Source organism: Salmo salar, chromosome ssa09 (assembly GCF_905237065.1).
Source record: "Salmo salar chromosome ssa09, Ssal_v3.1, whole genome shotgun sequence".
NCBI lineage: Eukaryota > Metazoa > Chordata > Actinopteri > Salmoniformes > Salmonidae > Salmo > Salmo salar.
This window is the reverse complement of record NC_059450.1, coordinates 136,975,262-136,995,824: the sequence shown is the minus strand read 5'-3', so window position 1 is coordinate 136,995,824 and position 20,563 is coordinate 136,975,262. Positions and strand designations below refer to the sequence as shown.

Genomic DNA, 20,563 nt, shown 5'->3' with positions numbered 1-20,563 from the left:
TAAAACACCTGAACACCTGAACACCTTTCAGAGTTTTCAATAGGCCTACATAATGCATAGCCTTAACTATTTTGGAGTCTGAAAACTTCTAGGTAACGCTTTTTGGCTCCTCTTCTGGTAAGTGGATTGAACGGCCTTAATTAAACGTCCCAAGGTGTTGACGCCATCAGCAACTGTCACAATGATCTAGTAACCTGTAAACTGTTGAGCCTCTTCGTCTTTCACATCCCCCATGCTCCACAAAAGACCAAAGAGAGCACAGCACTGCTGAGATGTATTGGTGGGAAATGTGGATTTAAATAGTGATTAAATAAGGATCATGGCAAAGAAATGATAACATGCATAAAAGGTAAGGAGAAGACTGTGCAGCTGTCAAGAAAAACATTTAAAGTAAAAGCATATGATGAAAACAAAACAGCAACCAGGACATAGCCTATACCGCTCTGATTATTTCGAATTGTGAAACTTAATTCCCGTTTTGGTGATGTACACATAACTGAGAATTTGTCTCTAAACTATTATCTAAGATTTGTTCAGCCGCAACCAAGAGAACACTCACTAAAGCGTACGCCACCACATGCGTCTTGGGGCATTGAAGAGGCTGCACATTCTAACAAAAAACATTTGGTCAACTTAAGTCTGAAATCAAATGTATGACTTATCTCTTGTCATTGATAATATAATAACGTATTGTATGGCAAAAGTCAAGTCACTTCTGTAGCCTGTATACTATATGCTAAAACTTAGTCAAAATGCGATTTTTACCCCCAATTTTTTTTTTTAACAAAAGCATGCATTCCATCCCATTTTGTTATATGAATATAAGATATATTCCAATGTTACTACTACTGTTTTTAAACTAAGACTAGCTCTCTCTCGCCCATGGGGAGGATCCATGCAGGATCAGGAGAGAACGTTAAGATGCCCATATCTACCTTATGAAATGATTCTTCACGTCCATTTCCTCGCCGCAGACAATTGATAAGCTGGTGATTGTGCTGTTTTTACCTCAACGGTCGTCGTCTTTCCGCCCACATACATTCACTAACATCTGACAGTTTCTAGGAATATTTGACAATTGGTTTCTTCAGTTCCCCATAAATAGAACAGAATGCACCGGCTCGTCTTTGAAGGGATAGCTAATGGTTACTTGCATGGCGCGCTGCTGATTGGCTTCTCCACTGCCTGACGTCACGAGCCTGTGAATAAGGCTGGCTCGTGTGCTTTCAGGAACATGCAGAGTACTGCAGACAACGCGGAGCGTCAACCCTGCACAGAGATGTCACACGCATCCTAACATCACTAGCATCATTTACCAAAAGAGAACTCGAGGGGACAGATAACCAACAGAGCCGGAGGAAACACACTTTTTCCTTGAAATATTTTGATAGTTAATTATTTCGATTCTCATCGGGTCCTAAGCAGTGGATAAGCGGTCATGTCAAAGAACATTGAATTCTTTATAGGCACGCGCGTCTTGCTGTGTGACAGTATTGCCCCAAAACCATTTTGTTAGATGTGCGTCTTCAACAGTAACTGGCACACGTTGCTTTTTCTGCCAATGCTTCACTTTGATGACTACGGATACTTGCTGATAGGCTATGGTTCTCACATTATAGCCAGTCTTCAGAGGTGGCTTGATATTTTTTGCCATTTGATTGGCTTCATTTAAGCCGATGTGTGTTGTGCGTATGGAAGAGGATCCGAAGGACTGACTTTCGAGGCGTCAAAGGCTTTGACACTACCTCACCTGGGAGGACGCATCCTGGCTAACGGTCGACATCCTGTACTTGGATCCTATAAACCTCCATGCTGACCACTTCAGAGGAGAGAATAAGAGGTAGGATAGCGACCAGGCTACCCATCGACTGTTTATGTGAGCACATTGATCCAGGACATCCGAGCGAAAAAGGAACCAAATACTCCAAATATAAAACATCCAATAATCGGTGTGTGTTGTTGATTTGTTTTCTGCTCAAGTCAAGAGTGTGAGTGAGACGACCACAACCTCAGGAGGCTGAACAGACCACGGTTGCGGAGTGGGTGCAAATCCAAAGACGATGGTCCACTGTGCCGGGTGCGAGAGGCCTATACTGGACAGGTTTCTCCTCAATGTTCTGGACAGAGCTTGGCACGTCAAGTGCGTACAGTGCTGCGAGTGTAAATGCAATTTAACAGAGAAATGCTTTTCTCGAGAGGGGAAACTATATTGCAAAAACGACTTCTTTAGGTAAGCTTGACTGGTGGGTGCTTGCTCCCTTTCATTCGTCCTTTACTACAGTAATTATTATTTCAGATGTGTAGTCTTGGATAAGCATTTCTGTGTTTCTGTTAAGTTAACAATACTATCCTAATGTTCTCAGTCAAATGCATATTTTTCTTTAAAAAGACTCATAAGGATATTGAAAATACGAAACATTTTCAATATAATCTATTATAGGCTAATAATGAACATATAAACTGTCATTTGTTTCGTGTAAAAAAACAAAACAAAAGAGGTGACTCTCTAACTTCTGAACTAATGAACACAAAAGTAGAGCCCGTAATAAATTGCAAGACTATCTAAACACATACAATAATTACACCTTATACCTTCAAATTGTACTTTAGAAAACTGTTAATTAAGCCAATAATGTTCAGCCTTATGCTCTCAAAACATTTACCATTATAATTTGCTTATAACAAAATGATAGGTATATATATTCAAGGCTAAATACTTAATGGAATGTATCATATATGGCACATATTAATACATTAACCACTCTAAATATTATCTGTACTAATTTCTAATATGGTTAAAAGACAAATAAGATTGCATCCAATTCCTTCAGAATTTCTAAGTGCTAGGTGTGAAGGTGGTGCTTCAGAAGCTTTGATTAGGAGAGCCAGTAATTAAAGGCTTGTTCATTTGTATTGTTATGCTAAAAGGTAGACAGCAACATTAAACGCGTGTGTACTCGTCCTCGGTATGGGGTATGAAGGAAATCAATCACACGTTGTTTATAAGGCGTAGAGGTGGAGAGAAGCGGGTAGAATCAATACTTCATCGGGGTAGTATGGAGGAAGTGTGTATCTCGGCCCAGTGGCAAAGCTATCTGCCTAGGCCCCTGTGTTTGCACGGCTCCAGTGAGAAGGACATGATAAGTGGATTTAAATAATAAACCTCTTTAAAAGATCAAACAAGCAGACAATGCAATCACAGACTTGCAGTCAACAATCAGTGTACATCATCTCAATACACATTAGTTTCCGTTACAATCAGCAAAAAGAGGATCATCACACATATTAAAGTACTAACTTGTATATTGCAATGTGTATTATTGTGCATAAGTCTTTATTATCCCAAAACCACAGAGAACATTACTGCCTAATTGTATTATACATTTAGGGCTGTTGTTTTGGGTTATAAATTATGTATTCTTTTTCATAATGATCAGCTACATTTCAGGATGGACAACACTAACATGTATTTTCATTAGGTATAAATAGGCCTAAAATGCGATTCTAAGCAGTTTTCTTATTTACACAGAAACGTGTTTATAATGGAACAAATATTTTTAGATTCGGCAAAGTAAGAAAATGTGTCCGTTGACAATGAATGCAGAAATGTAATAGAAGTACAGGGCCTACTACAGTTAACAATAATTATAAAGAACAGGACCACATATGGCAAATATGGAATCATTCTCATCGCGAACCATTGCAACTGAGAGGCAGAGGTTCGGGTACACTCTTAGAAAAAAAGGTTCCAAAGGGGTTATTCTACAGTCCCCATAGGAGAACCCTTTTTGGTTCCAGGTAGAACCATTTTTGGTCACAGGTAGAACTATTTTGGGTTCCATCTAGAACCCTCTGTGGAAAGGGTTCTACATTGAACCCCAAACGGTTCTTCCTGCAACCAAAAAGGTTATTCAATGGGTTCTCCTATGGGGAAAGCCGAATAACTCTTTTACATTCTAGATAGCAACTTTTTTTCTGAGACTAAGCTGTGACCTATATATATATATATATATATATATATATATATATATATATGTCACAGCTTAGTCTTAATGTATTTATTCACACTCTCAATATGCAATCGTTGTATACTAACATACATTGTTTGGTTTTGCGTCTAAACACATTTGAATAATCATGCATTCTTCCTCGGTCCCCTCGCAGGAGGTTCGGGACAAAGTGTGCGGGCTGTTCTCAGGGCATCTCGCCGAACGACTTGGTCCGGAGGGCAAGAAGCAAAGTGTTTCATCTCAACTGCTTTACCTGCATGATGTGTAACAAACAGCTATCCACGGGAGAGGAGCTCTACATCATAGACGAAAATAAATTTGTCTGCAAAGAAGATTATCTAACCCACAGCAATGGGAAAGACACAAACCTTCTCTCAGGTAGGCCTATACGGCCAAATTGGCGTCATAATTTTGGGCGCACGGCTACTAATGGGGCGGCAGGTAGCTTAGTAGTTAGAGCATTGGGCCTACAACCGAAAGGTTGTTAGATCGAATCCCCGAGCTGACAAGGTACAAATCTGTCGTTCTGCCCCTGACCAAGGCAGTTAACCCACTGTTCCTAGGCTGTCATTGTAAATATGATTTTTTCTTAACTAACTTGCCTATTTAAATAAAGGTACAATAAAAAAACTTGTGACCGATGTGACTTGTTCCACCCACAGTTTGGTGTTGAATAATCATGCCCTATGCCTAAACTATTTTATTTTATGGTAAAAACAGAAATAACGATTTGCGCATTGCCTATATTTTCACACGATTGCTGAAAATTTATTTGGATTTGTAGGCCAAAATATCAAATTATATTTGCATATTTTACTATTGTAGACCCATAAGCCTATTGATTTTATCGTAGGCCCATTTTTTGACACATTTAATGAATTCGGCGATAAAAGGTAATAGATAACACAAATAGTGTTCATAAAAATAATTTAAATCTGCATAGGTTATTATTTCAAGTAGGCCTATTGTTTAATACTATATCAATTTGTAATTTTTTTAAATATATTTTTAGTAAGGCTATAAAGGCCTACACAAATAGGCCAATAGTAATCATTCATATTCCCCATTGTATTGAAATTATAGGTCTACAAATGGACTGTGTGTCTAAGCTTTTTCTGTCCTTTTTCGTTTTTACAGTAACAGCATGTAGCGACCCAAGTTTATCCCCGGATTCTCAAGATCAGTTACAGGACGATGTGAAGGACTCTGAAATAGCCAATCTGTCGGACAAAGAAACGGGTAGTAATGAGAACGATGGCGAGAACCTTGGCGGTAAACGACGTGGACCGCGAACCACCATCAAAGCAAAGCAACTGGAGACCCTAAAAGCGGCATTCGCTGCCACCCCCAAACCCACGAGACACATCAGGGAGCAGCTCGCGCAGGAGACGGGGCTGAACATGAGAGTCATTCAGGTAATGGCAATGACAAATGCACTATAATGACATTAATGTAATTCCTAATGCAGCTCATGTGGTATTGGTATGGGAGTGAATGAGATCCGTATAGTGGGGGGGAGAGGGGACCCTCACCTTGTGCGCTTTCAGGGTTACATACTTATTAAAGCGTGTGATATAGCAGCTTATATTTTATTGAAAGTATCTCCATGTTGGGCACCGTGTCAACAGTTCGCCACAAACAGAGGCCTGATCACAATCACTCCGCTCATTTCTCATACGCCTTCCCGCTTAAAGATGGGGTTGCCTAGAAAGTGCATGGTCACATTGACTTGAAAGAGCGAAAGATTGGCTGTCATCGAGGTTTATTTGGAAAGCGTAATTTATATGGGTATTTTTTATTCTTGGCGTGCAGGATGGGTAAACACGCCAACTGGCGTGAGACTGGTGAGAGCGATGGGAGTCTTGGCAACGCTGGGCCATCACGTTTTGCGACCGCATTTAGCCATGCTGTGACCATTTTCAGTCAAGTGTAAACGCAGAAATCTGTTCAGGAGACTTCAAAATGCCTCCTTACCCCCAGTCTAGTTTAGCGTAAATAATTTCAAATAAGCATGCCTTATATTGACATATAATAATAACAACAACAAACACAATTATTATGAATTATTTTATTATGAATATTATTGTTATTATTATTATTACCAGTGGTATTTCATTTGGACAAATTGCATTACCTAATGCAAAAAAAGTAAGCTAGGCCTATCATTTGGAAGGCTTTTTTGTTTGGTGGCATTATTTTTCAAGAGTTTAAAATTAGGCTATTGAAGATGCACACCTGATTTGGAATGTTTTAGTTGGTCTCTGTATCGTAGTACCTAAGTTGGGATAATAAATCGTATGTGCACACAAATAAGCGCATCCACACCGCCGAGAGTCTCCCGTGATAGGGCTAGTGCTGCGGGGACGTGGTCATGTATTGACAAAAGATTGAAGGCAGATCAAGTGAGAAAAAAAATCGAGATTAATAAGGTGGCGAGTTTGGATATTTAAGAGCTTCAAGGAAGAGCATAATTAGCATAAGGAATTCAAGGGTGGCTCAGTTGCTAGAGCATGGTGTTTGCAACGCCAGCATGGTGTATGCAACGCCAAGGTTGTGGGTTCGATTCCCACGGGGGGCCAGTATAAAAAAATATATATAAAAAATGCATTGTATGAAATAAATGTATGAATTCACTACTGTAAGTCGCTCTGGATAAGAGCGTCTGCTAAATGACTAAAATGTAGATATAGATTACGAAATAATAACCTCGCAGAGCCCTATAATATATTGCTAACAACCATCCTATTAAGTATTCATTGTAGATTTTAAAAGTTCCCGTTCCTGCCCCCTTACTCGGGGTAAATGGAGGGTTAAAAGAACATTAAACCGAGGTTAGATCTGTACGACTGGAGTGACGATAATTAATAGTAATATTATCCCTGGAATAAGACTTTTCTCCATCAAGTCACCACGCACAGAACCTGACGACCATGCAGGGCAGCGCGCGCTCCGGCACAAACAGGGCACCCAGGTTACACATGGCCTAGGTGTTGCTTTGATGTTGATCACGGATCTATAAACAAAGCAATGATAATATAACTCTAAAGCAGTAATAATTATAAACAAACTGATACCATACATAATGCTTATATTGTTGGAATAGATGTGATATTAGAGTTAGGCTACTTTTTATGTAGGCTACCAATCTGTTATATTTCAACAACAAAAGGTTTTCGATCTGTAGTGAAGTAAAGTGTTTGTTTTTATTTTATTGACTATGAAATATGGATTCTGCAGCTTTACATCCTGTGTGCATTCAATTATTTATCTTAATATATTGAGATGTGTGTTCAAACGTCATTTTGGATACAGATGCAATCTTTGCTGTGAGCCTCTCTTTGTCTCCAACGCTCCAGCCGTAATATTTGCACTTCAATTCTTCCAATCCATTTCATTTTCATTAACGTTGCTCTATGCTGACTTTTGTGCTTCATAGGTATGGTTTCAGAACAGGCGGTCCAAGGAGCGACGCATGAAGCAATTGAGCGCCCTGGGCGCGAGACGGCACGCGTTCTTCCGGAGCCCGAGGAGAATGAGAACGCTAGTGGACCGGCTGGAACCCGGGGAATTAATTCCAAACGGTCCTTTCTCATACTACGGAGGTAAGAAGAGTGATGAAACGGCTTGCGTGTCCCAGCGGGTTTATCGGTTTCACATGTTTGTCTGAAATGTCGAATAATTTTACATGTGTCCGCCAAGCTCTGTTTCCATTTGTCGCGCTGCCCCAGGACGCCTTTGATTACTATCATGGCTTATCAGATGAGCTCAACACACATAATTGGAATAGGACCTACACCGAGAGGAGAGCTTTAAAATGTTTGAGTATGGATGGACATTATCTAGAGATGGATTAGTTAGGATGCTGTGCCAAATCTTCAGGTGTTAAAAAAGTGATATAAGATTTAATACAATGGGAGATAATTAACGATTACGCACGATTACGCATGTGCCAAAAACACCACAGAAAGGTCTAGAGTGATTCGAAATTGATGTTGTCAAAATTTAAATGTTGAAATAACGTGTCTCTTTAAATGTCTCAGATTATAGACTCCAATCGTCTGACCCATTTGTCCAAACTAGAAAATATATATATAAAATAGGCCTAATAAAAAAAGCAATTACAGTAGCATGGAGAATCAATCTTGTTATGGTGTCCATGTAAGCTAAACAGCGCCTAATAACAGTTAATACAATAGGCCTAAATGTGTCGTTAAATATGAATAAATAATCACTAGAACACTATTATTATTTTCTCTATATGTCAGGTATATTACATCAACATTCAAACAGTATTAAGAGGGGAAGTAGCTCATTACCAAATTCCACTGCATTCTCTGTGATCCCTGTCTGGAACGGGTTCGTTAATAAATAACTCATCCATAACATTTAGGTCAAGGGGTTAGTTAGAGAGGGCTCCAAGCCATTGTATTATCTCACTGACCGAATTGTCTTTACTTTTTTCCTTACGAGATGACATTCACATGCAAGAAAGGTGCATTTGTAGGCCTTCTGTTTCCGTAGGAAGGAGCTTGAAACATATTTGTTTGTGACATTCATTTTGTGTTACGTTGAGGAATATTTAGAATGTTGATGATCTGAGAGAGTAGTTGAATATGAGAAATTATTAATATACAAAGTCAATCTAAAATGTTTATCTACACCTTTTCCAAGGGCACAACATCGTTTTGGGGAAATGTAACTGTAAGGTTTTAAATAGGGGGTGCTTATATTTGTCTTGTTTCACTGCATGTACAAGTGGGTAACCTGTACAAGTGTGAGGTGTGAAATGGAAATGTGTTTTTTGCATATCCCAGCTCCCCCTGAGACACCCTTGGAGAGTAGAGTAACGGCCAGAGATCAGCTGTTATTGACTGCAGCCCTGGAGCAATTAGGATTAAGTGCCTTGCTCAAGGGCAGATCAACAGATTTTTCACCTTGTCGGCTTGGGGATTCAGACTACCAACATTTCGGTTACTGGCCCAATGCTCTAGCCACTAGGCTACCTGCTGCCCTTGAAATATAATAATGTAGGCTTTCTTGATTACAGTGGAGTATGTGCATCCTTATTTCAATTTTCCTAACATGTTTTGTGGATATCAATAGTGTGTGGTGGACTCTTGTCCTTTGTGGTGTGCAGTGGGCCTAATAGTATTCTGATGAAATAAAACATTGATTTCACAAGGTAAAATCGCTGATGAAATGGTCCCCATTTTAATTAATTTTGCGGCGGCGTTGTTCTCCCCACCCAATTGCATTTTTGATTTAAGTGTAACTTTGACTAATGTGCCACGGCGAGGGTTTCTCCCTATGCAACGTCAGGCTATGTATATTCAATGAATTCCTGAATATCTCTGAAATCATTTTTACTCACCCTATTGTTCCCAGGCTAACCCAGATTCTTTTGTTGATCTGCAGATTATCAAAGCGAGTACTACGGTCCAGGAGGGAACTACGACTTCTTTCCTCAGGGGCCTCCGTCGTCGCAGGCACAGACCCCCGTAGACCTCCCCTTCGTGCCCTCCTCAGGCCCAACGGGCACCCCTCTAGGTGGTATGGACCATCCCCTGCCCGGGCACCACCCCTCCAGTGAGGTGCAGCGCTATTCTGACATCATGTCCCACCACCCTGGGGACTCGCCCAGCCCGGAGCCAGGCATCCCGGGGCCCATGCACAGCATCTCCTCTGAGGTGTACGGCCCCAGCCCGCCCTTTACCTCACTGTCTCTCAATGGCAGCGGATACGGCAACCACCTGTCCCATGCACCCTCGGAAATGAACGAGGGCACCGTCTGGTAGCTCTAGAGAGCGGACTGTACCACTGAGAGATTCAATAGGGGAGGACAGGAGAGTGGGCATGGGTAGGGGCAGGGGTAGCGACACCAGTCAAATAATTTTTTGTCAATCATATTTATTTATTTATTTAATTTCCCCATATGATATTTTTTTGCAGGGAAAATAAATATGGCAAAAATCAAAACGTGGACAATGTGGTTGTAAGCATTTACCTTGGTATTGTGTTGATGTTTCGATTGCTTCTTTTTCTAAACCCGAATAAGGACTTGGGCACATAAAAGACTGTGTGTGACTGTTGACCCTGTGGGCCCCTGGCGACCCCGGGCCCCTGCTCTCCATGGCTGTGACCCTTCCTGACTCCTGTCAGTGGCCTAGCACAGTGACGCCCCTCCAAACACATGCCACTGGGAAAACAACCATTCTGAAAACAAGTAATATGTCCCAAATCCACAAAAACATCATTAGCTACTGTCAAAGACTCAACAGCTTTACAGAAAAAAAGGAAGGGTGGTTGGTCTGAACGCTAACCTGTGCCGCTGGCACTAGAAGAAGGCTGAAAGGCGTCAGACTCTATTTATGGCACTAGACGTGTCCCTTGTATTTATTCAAAAGCTCCTCAGACCTCTTTGCCTCTCAAGGCTCTGCCATATTAACACTTAAACAACCTTTTTGACACTAAATATATTTCTGAAGGCCAGGGGAAATATATTTTTTTCTCTCCATCCAGACAGTTTTCTTTTTTTGGTAAAAAAATCTAACCACCAAATCTCAAGAAGTTGGCCTTCAAAAGGGAAACAAAAGGCAAAGTTATATGGCTTGTGAACCCTTTATTTAAATTGAACAGAACTTGAAATGTTGTTAAATGAAGTCTACCTTCTAAAAATCGTTTAATGGGGGTCTGAAATGGACTTAGAACAGTCAACTGTTTACGTAATATATTTAATTCAGGAGTTAAAAGTATCAAACCATGTTTTAGAATATCTTGATCAAGATAAAATGTTCCAAGCAACCAACCAAACTTTTGTATTGATTTTATTTATATTGTATGAAGACAAACACATTTGCTGGGGTTGTGGTTCACTGTGCTAGTTTGTACAAGATGTTGTTTACAAAAAAAAAAAAAACACAAGTAGACAGTTGCCAAATAAAAAATAGCACAAATACTGTAAAAGTGCTTTGCACCATCATCTGCAGAATGTGTTGAGACAAAGTGTAAGTGTTAAAAAATGCTAAGGAGTAATTTACTTCTTCATTTTTTTAGTGTGCTGAAAAACATTCATAAAGTTGTTAATATAACATACTTAGACAGGTTTTATTTTTGTGTCTTCAAATGAAAATCCAAACAATTTAATTGATGGTCGAATATGCAGCTAGCAGCTGCCACTTTCTTTAAATATCAAACCCTCATGGTATGTCTGTTATTGTTCTAATAAACCTAAGCTTATGTGACCTCCAGTGCATATTAGACCATTCACTGTATAAATACAACATGTTGAAAACAATTGTGAGTTTTTAATAAAAATAGAAAATATACAATTTGAATGATAACACATTTTCTTTGGACCGATCATCTCTTACCCTATCTATATTTTATATTTAAAAATAGTAAAATGTAAGTGTAGGTTATTTCTCTTATATGTTCTTTCCAATTTAGTACGAGGTAACTGTTTATGTTTCTCTTTAATAAAGTCAGTTCAACAAGTTTAGCATAATAACCACTGCAGTACAGTATTTGCTAAATGCAAGCAGTTTGATCTGATTTGCACATCCATACATTGAATGGAAATGTAAACTACTGTTTTTGATAAACACACACACACACACACACACACACACACACACACACACACACACACACACACACACACACACACACACACACACACACACACACACACACACACACACACACACACACACAATACAGTAATAACCACTTAATAACTGGATGCTGTGTTGACTAGCACTGTTGTCACACCATAACAGTAATGCCACGCAATGTCTTGCTATATATGGCGGTGCTCGTCACACACCAATCTGAAGGGACATTTTCTTCAGTATCACAGCAGACCATGGGATATTGTGGTTGCAATTTTACTTCTCACTCTGTTTAGAAGAACAATTCATATCTAGAATACTGCAGGGATTCGAATAACAAGGAAACCTTGCTGACTGGATTTAGTCCAGTAATAGAAATGGTTGACAACGTTACAGCAGCCAACACAAGGGGGAGTTCTTCAGTAATTCCACAGAATTAATTCATAAATTATGCTTATATCGTTTCTTTTCCCACAGTACTGGCAATGGTTTTGACCTCTTGGAAGTCATTCCACTTCTTGAGGTTGTGGAAGGACTGTGATGATGAAGAAACTATGAATCTGGGACACTTGGTTATTATAGTTTTATTATTCCTACCCCATGGGAAGGAGATGCCTAGTCAGTTGCACAACTGAATGCATTCAACCAAAATGTGTCTTTCACATTTAACCCAACCCCCCTGAATCAAAGAGGTGCAGGGGGCTGCTTTATTCGACATCCACGGTGCTTGGGAAGCAGTTTTGGGGGATAATTGCCTTGCTCAAAGGAGAACAGAATATTTTTCCACCTTGCCCGGCTCGGGGATTCAAACCAGCAACTTTTCAGTTACTGACTGGCCCAACACTCTTAAACGCTAGGCTACCTGCTGTTATGGGGGCTTCTAGTCCTTATGTAGACCACATACGAACAAACAAACATACATCAACAAACCAACAATAAACAAACTGAAACAAAAAAACTCACAACAAGTACTGGAAGTGAAACATTCTCTTACTTCTGATTTATTTAAGTGTATAAAACATCATGACCAAAGGAATTAAATGCATTGAAATTATCTGGTGTTAAAATGATTAATCGATTCTGGGCGGCGTGGCGGTGGATATAGGATTGTGGTCTGTATCCAGGGGAAGCAGCCTTTATCTCTGGGAGCCTGTATGGCTGCCTGCTAGCCTGAACGCTGCCTGTTTGCCTGCCTGCTAGCCCCCGGGCCTCTCCAAGGCCTCGGGTCCCTGGACCATAATCCACCATGAATGAATCATGGTCCTGAGAGTTAACCAGGCCTGGGGGGCCGAGTGCTTGGGGCCGGTGTGTGTGAGTGAGTATGGGGGATAGGACTCTCCTGAGCCCCAGGGCTTAGCCCCAGCACTAACACTATGCACTGACACCCACCCTGGGGCCATGGCTCTTTAAATTCAAATATCCTATTGATCGTGCATTGGCTATTGGTGCAAACTGACCTTGTAGTCACGTAAAAAATAAATGCAGCCTTAACTGTATTGAAGGATTTTAAATTACGCTTTGAATTCCTGAGCGAGGGGATTTGAAAATAGCTCACAGCCTCTGGTGCTTGGGTTAGGAAGGTAGGAAGGCAGAATGGGCCGGGGTGGACATGATGGTTTACAGTAGTGCAGGGCCAGGATGGACCAACCAAAGACGATATGCCTCAGCAGACAGATAGTTCTGCACTGCAGCCAAACAGAGGTTTTTACAGCTCTGCTCCATATGAGTAGCATTTGGCTTGGTCTTTTAATGCAGAGTGGCTGGGCTGGAAGTGCACTCTCCTCTGAGTGGAGTGGGTAAGTAAACAAACAAATGGCATGGCGCACGTCTTAATTTTCTGTCTCAAACAAATGACACGTCTGGGAACGGTTTCTGTACCAAGCCAGAATGCTAATCAATGGAACAGGCCGGTTGAGCAGACAGATTTTCTTAGTTGTGTATAGGTATTGAGCTGCTGGGCCGGGATGATATCCAGCCATGCAGCTACCTGGCAGGCTACTGCTGCTTTCTGCTGACTGGCAGGGCAGGCAGGCAGGCAGAGGGACGGAGAGAACACTCCGCCTCGCTGTCTGCTGCTTGTGGCTCTCAACTACAGATGTAGGATCTTAATTTGATCACTTTTATTGATGATCATTTTCCTGCACCACAGGAAATGAAGACTAGCTTCGTGATTTACATAAATTCACTGAAAAACCCCACTAACACACAGATATATTAGCAATATTGCACTTTTCATGTAGCCTACTTTTGGCCAGCTAATAGCCTAGTCACCGATCAAGCAACGTTATGGACTAAAAGTTAAAATCCTGTTACAGAAGGATTATTTTTCTGTGGCAATATAGGTCAAATTAAGATCTTACATACAGTGGAGAAAAAAGTATTTAGTCAGCCACCAATTGTGCAAGTTCTCCCACTTAAAAAGATGAGAGAGGCCTGTAATTTTCATCATAGGTACACATCAGCTATGACAGACAAAATGAGAAAAAAAATCCAGAAAATCAAATTGTAGGATTTTTAATGAATTTATTTGCAAATTATGGTGGAAAATAAGTATTTGGTCACCTACAAACAAGCAAGATTTCTGGGTCTCACAGACCTGTAACTTCTTCTTTAAGAGGCTCCTCTGTCCTCCACTCGTTACCTGTATTAATGGAACCTGTTTGAACTTGTTATCAGTATAAAAGACACCTGTCCACAACCTCAATCAGTCACACTCCAAACTCCACTATGGCCAAGACCAAAGAGCTGTCAAAGGACACCAGAAACAAAATTGTAGACCTGCACCAGGCTGGGAAGACTGAATATGCAATAGGTAAGCAGCTTGGTTTGAAGAAATCAACTGTGGGAGCAATTATTAGGAAATGGAAGACATACAAGACCACTGATAATCTCCCTCGATCTGGGGCTCCACGAAAGATCTCACCCCGAGGGGTCAAAATTATCACAAGAACGGTGAGCAAAAATCCCAGAACCACACGGGGGGACCTAGTGAATGACCTGCAGAGAGCTGGGACCAAAGTAACAAAGCCTACCATCAGTAACACACTACGCCGCCAGGGACTCAAATCCTGCAGTGCCAGACGTGTCCCCCTGCTTAAGCCAGTACATGTCCAGGCCCGTCTGAAGTTTGCTAGAGAGCATTTGGATGATCCAGAAGAGGATTGGGAGAATGTCATATGGTCAGATGAAACCAAAATAGAACTTTTTGGTAAAAACTCAACTCGTCGTGTTTGGAGGACAAAGAATGCTGAGTTGCATCCAAAGAACACCATACCTACTGTGAAGCATGGGGGTGGAAACATCATGCTTTGTGGCTGTTTTTCTGAAAAGGGACCAGGACGACTGATCCGTGTAAAGGAAAGAATGAGTGGGGCCATGTATCGTGAGATTTTGAGTGAAAACCTCCTTCCATCAGCGAGGGCATTGAAGATGAAACATGGCTGGGTCTTTCAGCATGACAATGATCCCAAACACACCGCCCGGGCAACAAAGGAGTGGCTTCGTAAGAAGCATTTCAAGGTCCTGGAGTGGCCTAGCCAGTCTCCAGATCTCAACCCCATAGAAAATCTTTGGAGGGAGTTGAAAGTCAGTGTTGCCCAGCGACAGCCCCAAAACATCACTGCTCTAGAGGAGATCTGCATGGCGGAATGGGCCAAAATACCAGCAACAGTGTGTGAAAACCTTGTGAAGACTTACAGAAAACGTTTGACCTGTGTCATTGCCAACAAAGGGCATATAACAAAGTATTGAGATAGACTTTTGTTATTGACCAAATACTTATTTTCCACCATCATTTGCAAATAAATTCATAAAAAATCCTACAATGTGATTTTCTGGATTTTTTTTCTCATTTTGTCTGTCATCGTTGAAGTGTACCTATGATGAAAATTACAGGCCTCTCTCATCTTTTTAAGTGGGAGAACTTGCACAATTGGTGGCTGACTAAATACTTTTTCCCCCCACTGTATGTACTGAGAGCTAGCAATCGTACTGCACTCATATGTACAACATAACTGCAGTAACATAATTTGATAGACCTAATAAAGTCTGTACTGGATTCTGAAGATTATCTAAAGTCACAAACAGTGCCCACAAGCTGTTAGGGTTGGCAGCGTAGCATAGTGGTTAGAGCATTGGACTAGTAACTGAAAGGTTGCAACATCAAATCCCCGAGCTGACAAGGTACACATCTGTTGTTCTGCCCCTGAACAATGCAGTTAACCCACTGTGCCTAGGCTGTTCTTGAAAATTAGAATTTATTCTTAACTGACTTGCCTAGTAAAATTAATAAAAGGGTCTAAAGCTGTCCCAACAGCAGAGTCCCTGCTACACCTGGCTATCAGTGGAGTTTTGTCTGGCAGTGAACAGTTCATTTAGACTCATTTACTGCCTTTAAAAAAAAATCATTGCTGATATGGCTGACTTTCTTAGACAAATGTGGTTTCTACTGACAATTGAGATGTACAAATTAAGGCATTAGAGACAATCTGTCATTTTGATTAAGACATTATTGAGCGAGCTAGGACGGACGTAGTCAATTTAACTATTTCTTCAGCACTTTTGAAATGTACAGTGACATAATTCTGAACATGGACTGTTCTTACAGTATTCTCCCTGTGTACCAAGTCAGAACTGTTGGATAAATAAAGGTGTCACGGTTGTCTGAAGAATGGGACCAAGGCACAGCGTGTGTTTCGTTCCACATTTTATTTAAACTGTGAAACTATGCAAGACATACAAATAAACTAATAAACAAAACAACAAACCGTGACGAAGAGGAGCAACATACACTTACTCAAAATAATCTCCCACAAACCCAGGTGGGAAAACAACCACTTAAATATGATCCCCAATTAGAGACAACGATGACCAGCTGTCTCTAATTGGAGATCATTCCAACAAAAAAACATAGAAATACAACAACTAGAACCCCACATAGAAATACATAAACTAGACAAAACCCCCAACATAGAAAAAAGAAACTAGAACCAACATAGACATAAATAAACTAGACAAAACCCTCTGTCACACCCTGATCTACTCTACCATAGAAAAATAAAAGCTTTCTATGGTCAGGACGTGACAAAAGGGGGCCTACAAGCAGACAATGAAAGCCCTTGCAATATTCAATGATTACATTTCTCTATAACAGGTTATAGGCTACATGTGCACCACCAAGTCAGAACAGTAGGCAAAATTAAGAGCAGAAAATAGACCAAATTATTAGGGAGGCACATGGACTACTAACAGCTTACTACACAACATACACGTAGTATTCTTAGCTACAGTATACATATCTCACTGGCGTATTACATAATTTATGCAGCAGCATACAAGACATTTTTGGATTCATCTTGTTGTGCTGTGCTCACTTGAACAGGAAGGTGGTGCAGCGGTCCTTTGGGGGCAAATGTTGTCATCAAACTTTGTCATCAAAGTTTGGCATTCTCTGGATTTATGGTACTTTCAAGACAACTGGGAACTCAGAAAAAACAAGTTTGAATCATGATAACATCAGTGATCTTCAGGTCGTAACTTTAGAAAGAGGCCCGAGTTCCTGACTTACAATTCCAAGTTGGACGTTCGTTCAAAATGTATTTTCCTAGTCGGAGGTCATTTTTTCCCCCAAGTTCCCAGTTGTCTTGAACTCAGTTGTCCTGAAGTCAGACTTCCCAGTTCCGAGCTAACAGTTGTTTAGAGTGCAGCAGAAATCAGGCTCGATTGACAGAATGGTCAACGTAGAATTTCTATCATTTTAAGCTTGGAAAAGAGGCCCTTAAACCCAAACTTGGGACCACACATCCACTTCACTGAATAGCAGTCTAGTGATTGCTTTGCAATGCTTGCAGTTAGTCACTGATTCCTTCCTAACTGCTCATTGTTGAATTTGCTATTTCCAACTTGTTGTGTAATGTTTATGTCCAATGGCCCATGACCACCGATACGTTTTATCTATAATTTCTCTTCATTATTTCTCTTCATATGGCAAGGATTAAAAAGGATTTGCCAGTAGATTGTTGACTTGATTAATGATGATGACTGCTAGTTAAGATTTTGAAAGTATGATGTTGACATGATCAAGTCCAGTCAAATCTACTGTAGTTATAAAGTGATTGGATGTCATTTTATCTGTGGCCAATGACCTTGAGCTTTCATGGATGGGCACTTCTAATGTAACTCTATGGCAGCAACCATAGGGCTTGAATTTTCTAGCTCTACCCTTAGGCTTGGCGATGATGTAGTGTCCCCATGAGTGACAGAACACTGAGCCAATCACGATGCAACTAGAAAACATTACCAACCCCTACGCTCCATATTTTCCTCTGGCTGCCCCACCACCACAGAAAGCACCGAGCTAGGCTGAAACACCTGTATTTTGGAGTTGCCTTACTCAAGAAAGCAAGAAACAGACCATGTTTGTATGCAGCTTTATTAACTCAATGTTTTTTGTTGCTGTTTTTCTTTTTTTCATTGTTTGCGAACTGATATGTGACACAGGCAACCCCCCCAAATGTTTTTTTTTAATTTGTATTATTTGTATTTTTAGCTAAAAATGTGATCTCAAAATGCCCTGAATGACGGGTCATCACTGCATTACTCCAATACCCATGACCTCTTATAGGTAGAAGGATGGGATAGGCAGAGGTGGGACCAAGTCATTGTTTTACAAGTCACAAGTAAGTCTCAAGTCTTAGCACTCAAGTCCCAAGTCAAGCCCCAAGTCAAGTCTCAAGTCTTTAACTTTGAGTTTTGAGTCCTAAACAAGTCATAATGTGCTCTTTTTGTCCCACCTTTATTTAACCAGGTAGGCTAGTTGAGAACAAGTTCTCATTTACAACTGCAACCTGGCCAAGATAAAGCAAAGCAGCAACACAGAGCAAAACACATGGAATAAACAAACATACAGTCAATAATACAGTAGAAAAGGTCTATATACAGTGTGTGCAAATGAGGTAAGGGAGGTAAGGCAATAAATAGGCCATGGTGGCGAAGTAATTACAATATACCAATAAAACACTGGAGTGATAGATGTGCAGGAGATGAATGTGCTACGCGTGCTCTTCACCAAATCTAATAGCATTTCATATTTTTAACAAGAGTAATAGTTAGTATATTACATTTACGCAAATCATGAATGCTTTAAAAAATATCTATATATTTATTACTTTCCAAATAAACGTTATATTTCCATGGAAATACATGGGTAGGCATGAGAAAGACACACCCCCCCAATAGTGATCGACTATTGAAGTTCGCTATGGGGTGCAATCGGGCGATGTAGGCTTGTACACAATCGCCCAACCTTGTTTTAGGAACATCTGGCAGGATTTAGGCTACCAACTGCCTAGCCAGTTGTAGCTCAATCTTGGGTGCAATGATCACGTTCCCGCAATGACTGACTGTGTGGAGGCTCATTGATTTAACTTTACGCTAGCCTACATGATACAGTAGTAAAGTAATAAAATATATAGCTGTCGGTGTAACGGTCGTCGAACGTAATGGACCAAGGCGCAGCGGGTTGAGTGCTCATCTTAACTTTATTAGAACACGTAACAAACAAAACAAGAAAACGATCGAACGAACAGTGTTGCAGGCTAACACACAGCAGTACAACAACAACTTCCCACAAAGGGACAGTTGAAAACAGGGCTACTTAAGTATGACTCTCAATCAGCAACAACGATGTACAGCTGTTCCTGATTGAGAGCCATACCAGGCCAACAAAGAAATACACAACATAGAAAAACATAGAAATACAAAACAAGAACATACCCAAAAACCCCGGAACACATAAATCAAACACCCCTCTTGCATAAATACATATTCCATTAAACCCCGAACCACATAAAACAAATACCCCCTGCCACGTCCTGTCCAAACTACAATAACCAATAAATGTCGAACAAAGTTACAAATTGTTGTGCCTCCGTTTGTAATTTTCTTCCCGCATGTTTTACAAGTTGCAATCTGTTTTTTTGTTGATACAGCGTTGTCTTTATACCGGAAAATAATAGTTTGGGGTATCATCTTTCCAAGGGCTCCATCTGAATTCTCCCGCCGATGTTCCTCTCCACTGCCACGCACAACGTTTTCTCAGCTGGCACAATTTTATTGGCTGCTGTCTGATTCAAACTGTTATCCGTTAAATGAAGAGTTGATGCGCTTGGGGAGGGTATCAAGTCAGGTTGAGTCATGAAGCTCAAGTCAAAGTCAAGTAACGAGTCATTGGTGTTAAAGTCAAAGTCGAGTCCAAGTCATCATATTTGTGACTCGAGTCTGGCTCGAGTCCAAGTCATGCGACTCGAGTCCACACCTCTGGGGATACGTGTCATCGCTTTGGTCTACCAAGAAGACCTTTAATACTCGTGGTCAGGAAAGAGGGAAATGAAAAAGGAACCACTGGGACGTAACCTGTAAAAGCAAAGTTACAATATGGGATCCAATGCTAGCAGATGCTTCTAAAAGTGGAGGATATAGTCATTGGTTTCACCCGGGGGTTGTCCTGATGGCACAGTATGTTAGCGTGGCGTTGTTCTGATTAACACAGAGCATGGCCTGTATCTGCACCATCTGACAGACTAGAAGAGAGATGCATTTGTCATTCAGCACTTGGAGAGCGACTGCTGTGTCGTAGCTAGGGGCAAGGGTTCCTCGATGAGCTGGCGGTTTCATTGTACTGTGCCAGTAACATTTCCAATAAAACAGCGAAGTTCTCCCCCTTCAGTCATATTTGAGAACAGGATATGAATGTAGGCCTTCACCTGATGTTCATTGTCCATTGCCAACATACCTCAAGCCTTCACAGAACAAAACCCTCAGCAGTCTGGCAGATAACATACTGTAGTTGTTTAGCGATGGGATTGTGTTCATGAGAATTGTATTGTTTTTATTTATTTATTTTTCCCATTATGAGTAAATATTTATTGAAATACTTACCGGTAA

General features: G+C 40.7%; 1 protein-coding gene across 2 annotated transcripts; it reads left to right on the top strand.

Moving 5' to 3' along the window:
- Positions 1–1,249: 1,249 nt before the first annotated feature.
- Positions 1,250–10,931, top strand: LOC106613102 (LIM/homeobox protein Lhx1). Of its 2 annotated transcripts, XM_014215037.2 has the most exons (6): positions 1,250–1,840; positions 1,981–2,230; positions 4,165–4,388; positions 5,148–5,425; positions 7,447–7,612; positions 9,426–10,931. In XM_014215037.2, the coding sequence occupies exons 2-6, from the start codon at positions 2,061–2,063 to the stop codon at positions 9,803–9,805; spliced, it is 1,218 nt and encodes a 405-aa protein (XP_014070512.1). In that variant the 5' UTR covers positions 1,250–1,840; positions 1,981–2,060; the 3' UTR covers positions 9,806–10,931. The 2 variants fall into 2 exon arrangements, with proteins under 2 accessions (XP_014070512.1, XP_014070511.1); XM_014215036.2 differs by having other exon boundaries at positions 1,250–2,230.
- The last annotated feature ends 9,632 nt before the right edge of the window (positions 10,932–20,563 follow it).

Excerpts from the sequence above, each read along its gene's own strand:
- LOC106613102 (XM_014215037.2), top strand. The coding sequence starts at position 2,061 with ATGGTCCACTGTGCCGGGTGCGAGAGGCCTATACTGGACAGGTTTCTC. Across the intron at positions 5,426-7,446 it reads TGAACATGAGAGTCATTCAG|GTATGGTTTCAGAACAGGCG; the intron begins GTAATGGCAATG and ends TGTGCTTCATAG. Across the intron at positions 7,613-9,425 it reads TCCTTTCTCATACTACGGAG|ATTATCAAAGCGAGTACTAC; the intron begins GTAAGAAGAGTG and ends GTTGATCTGCAG.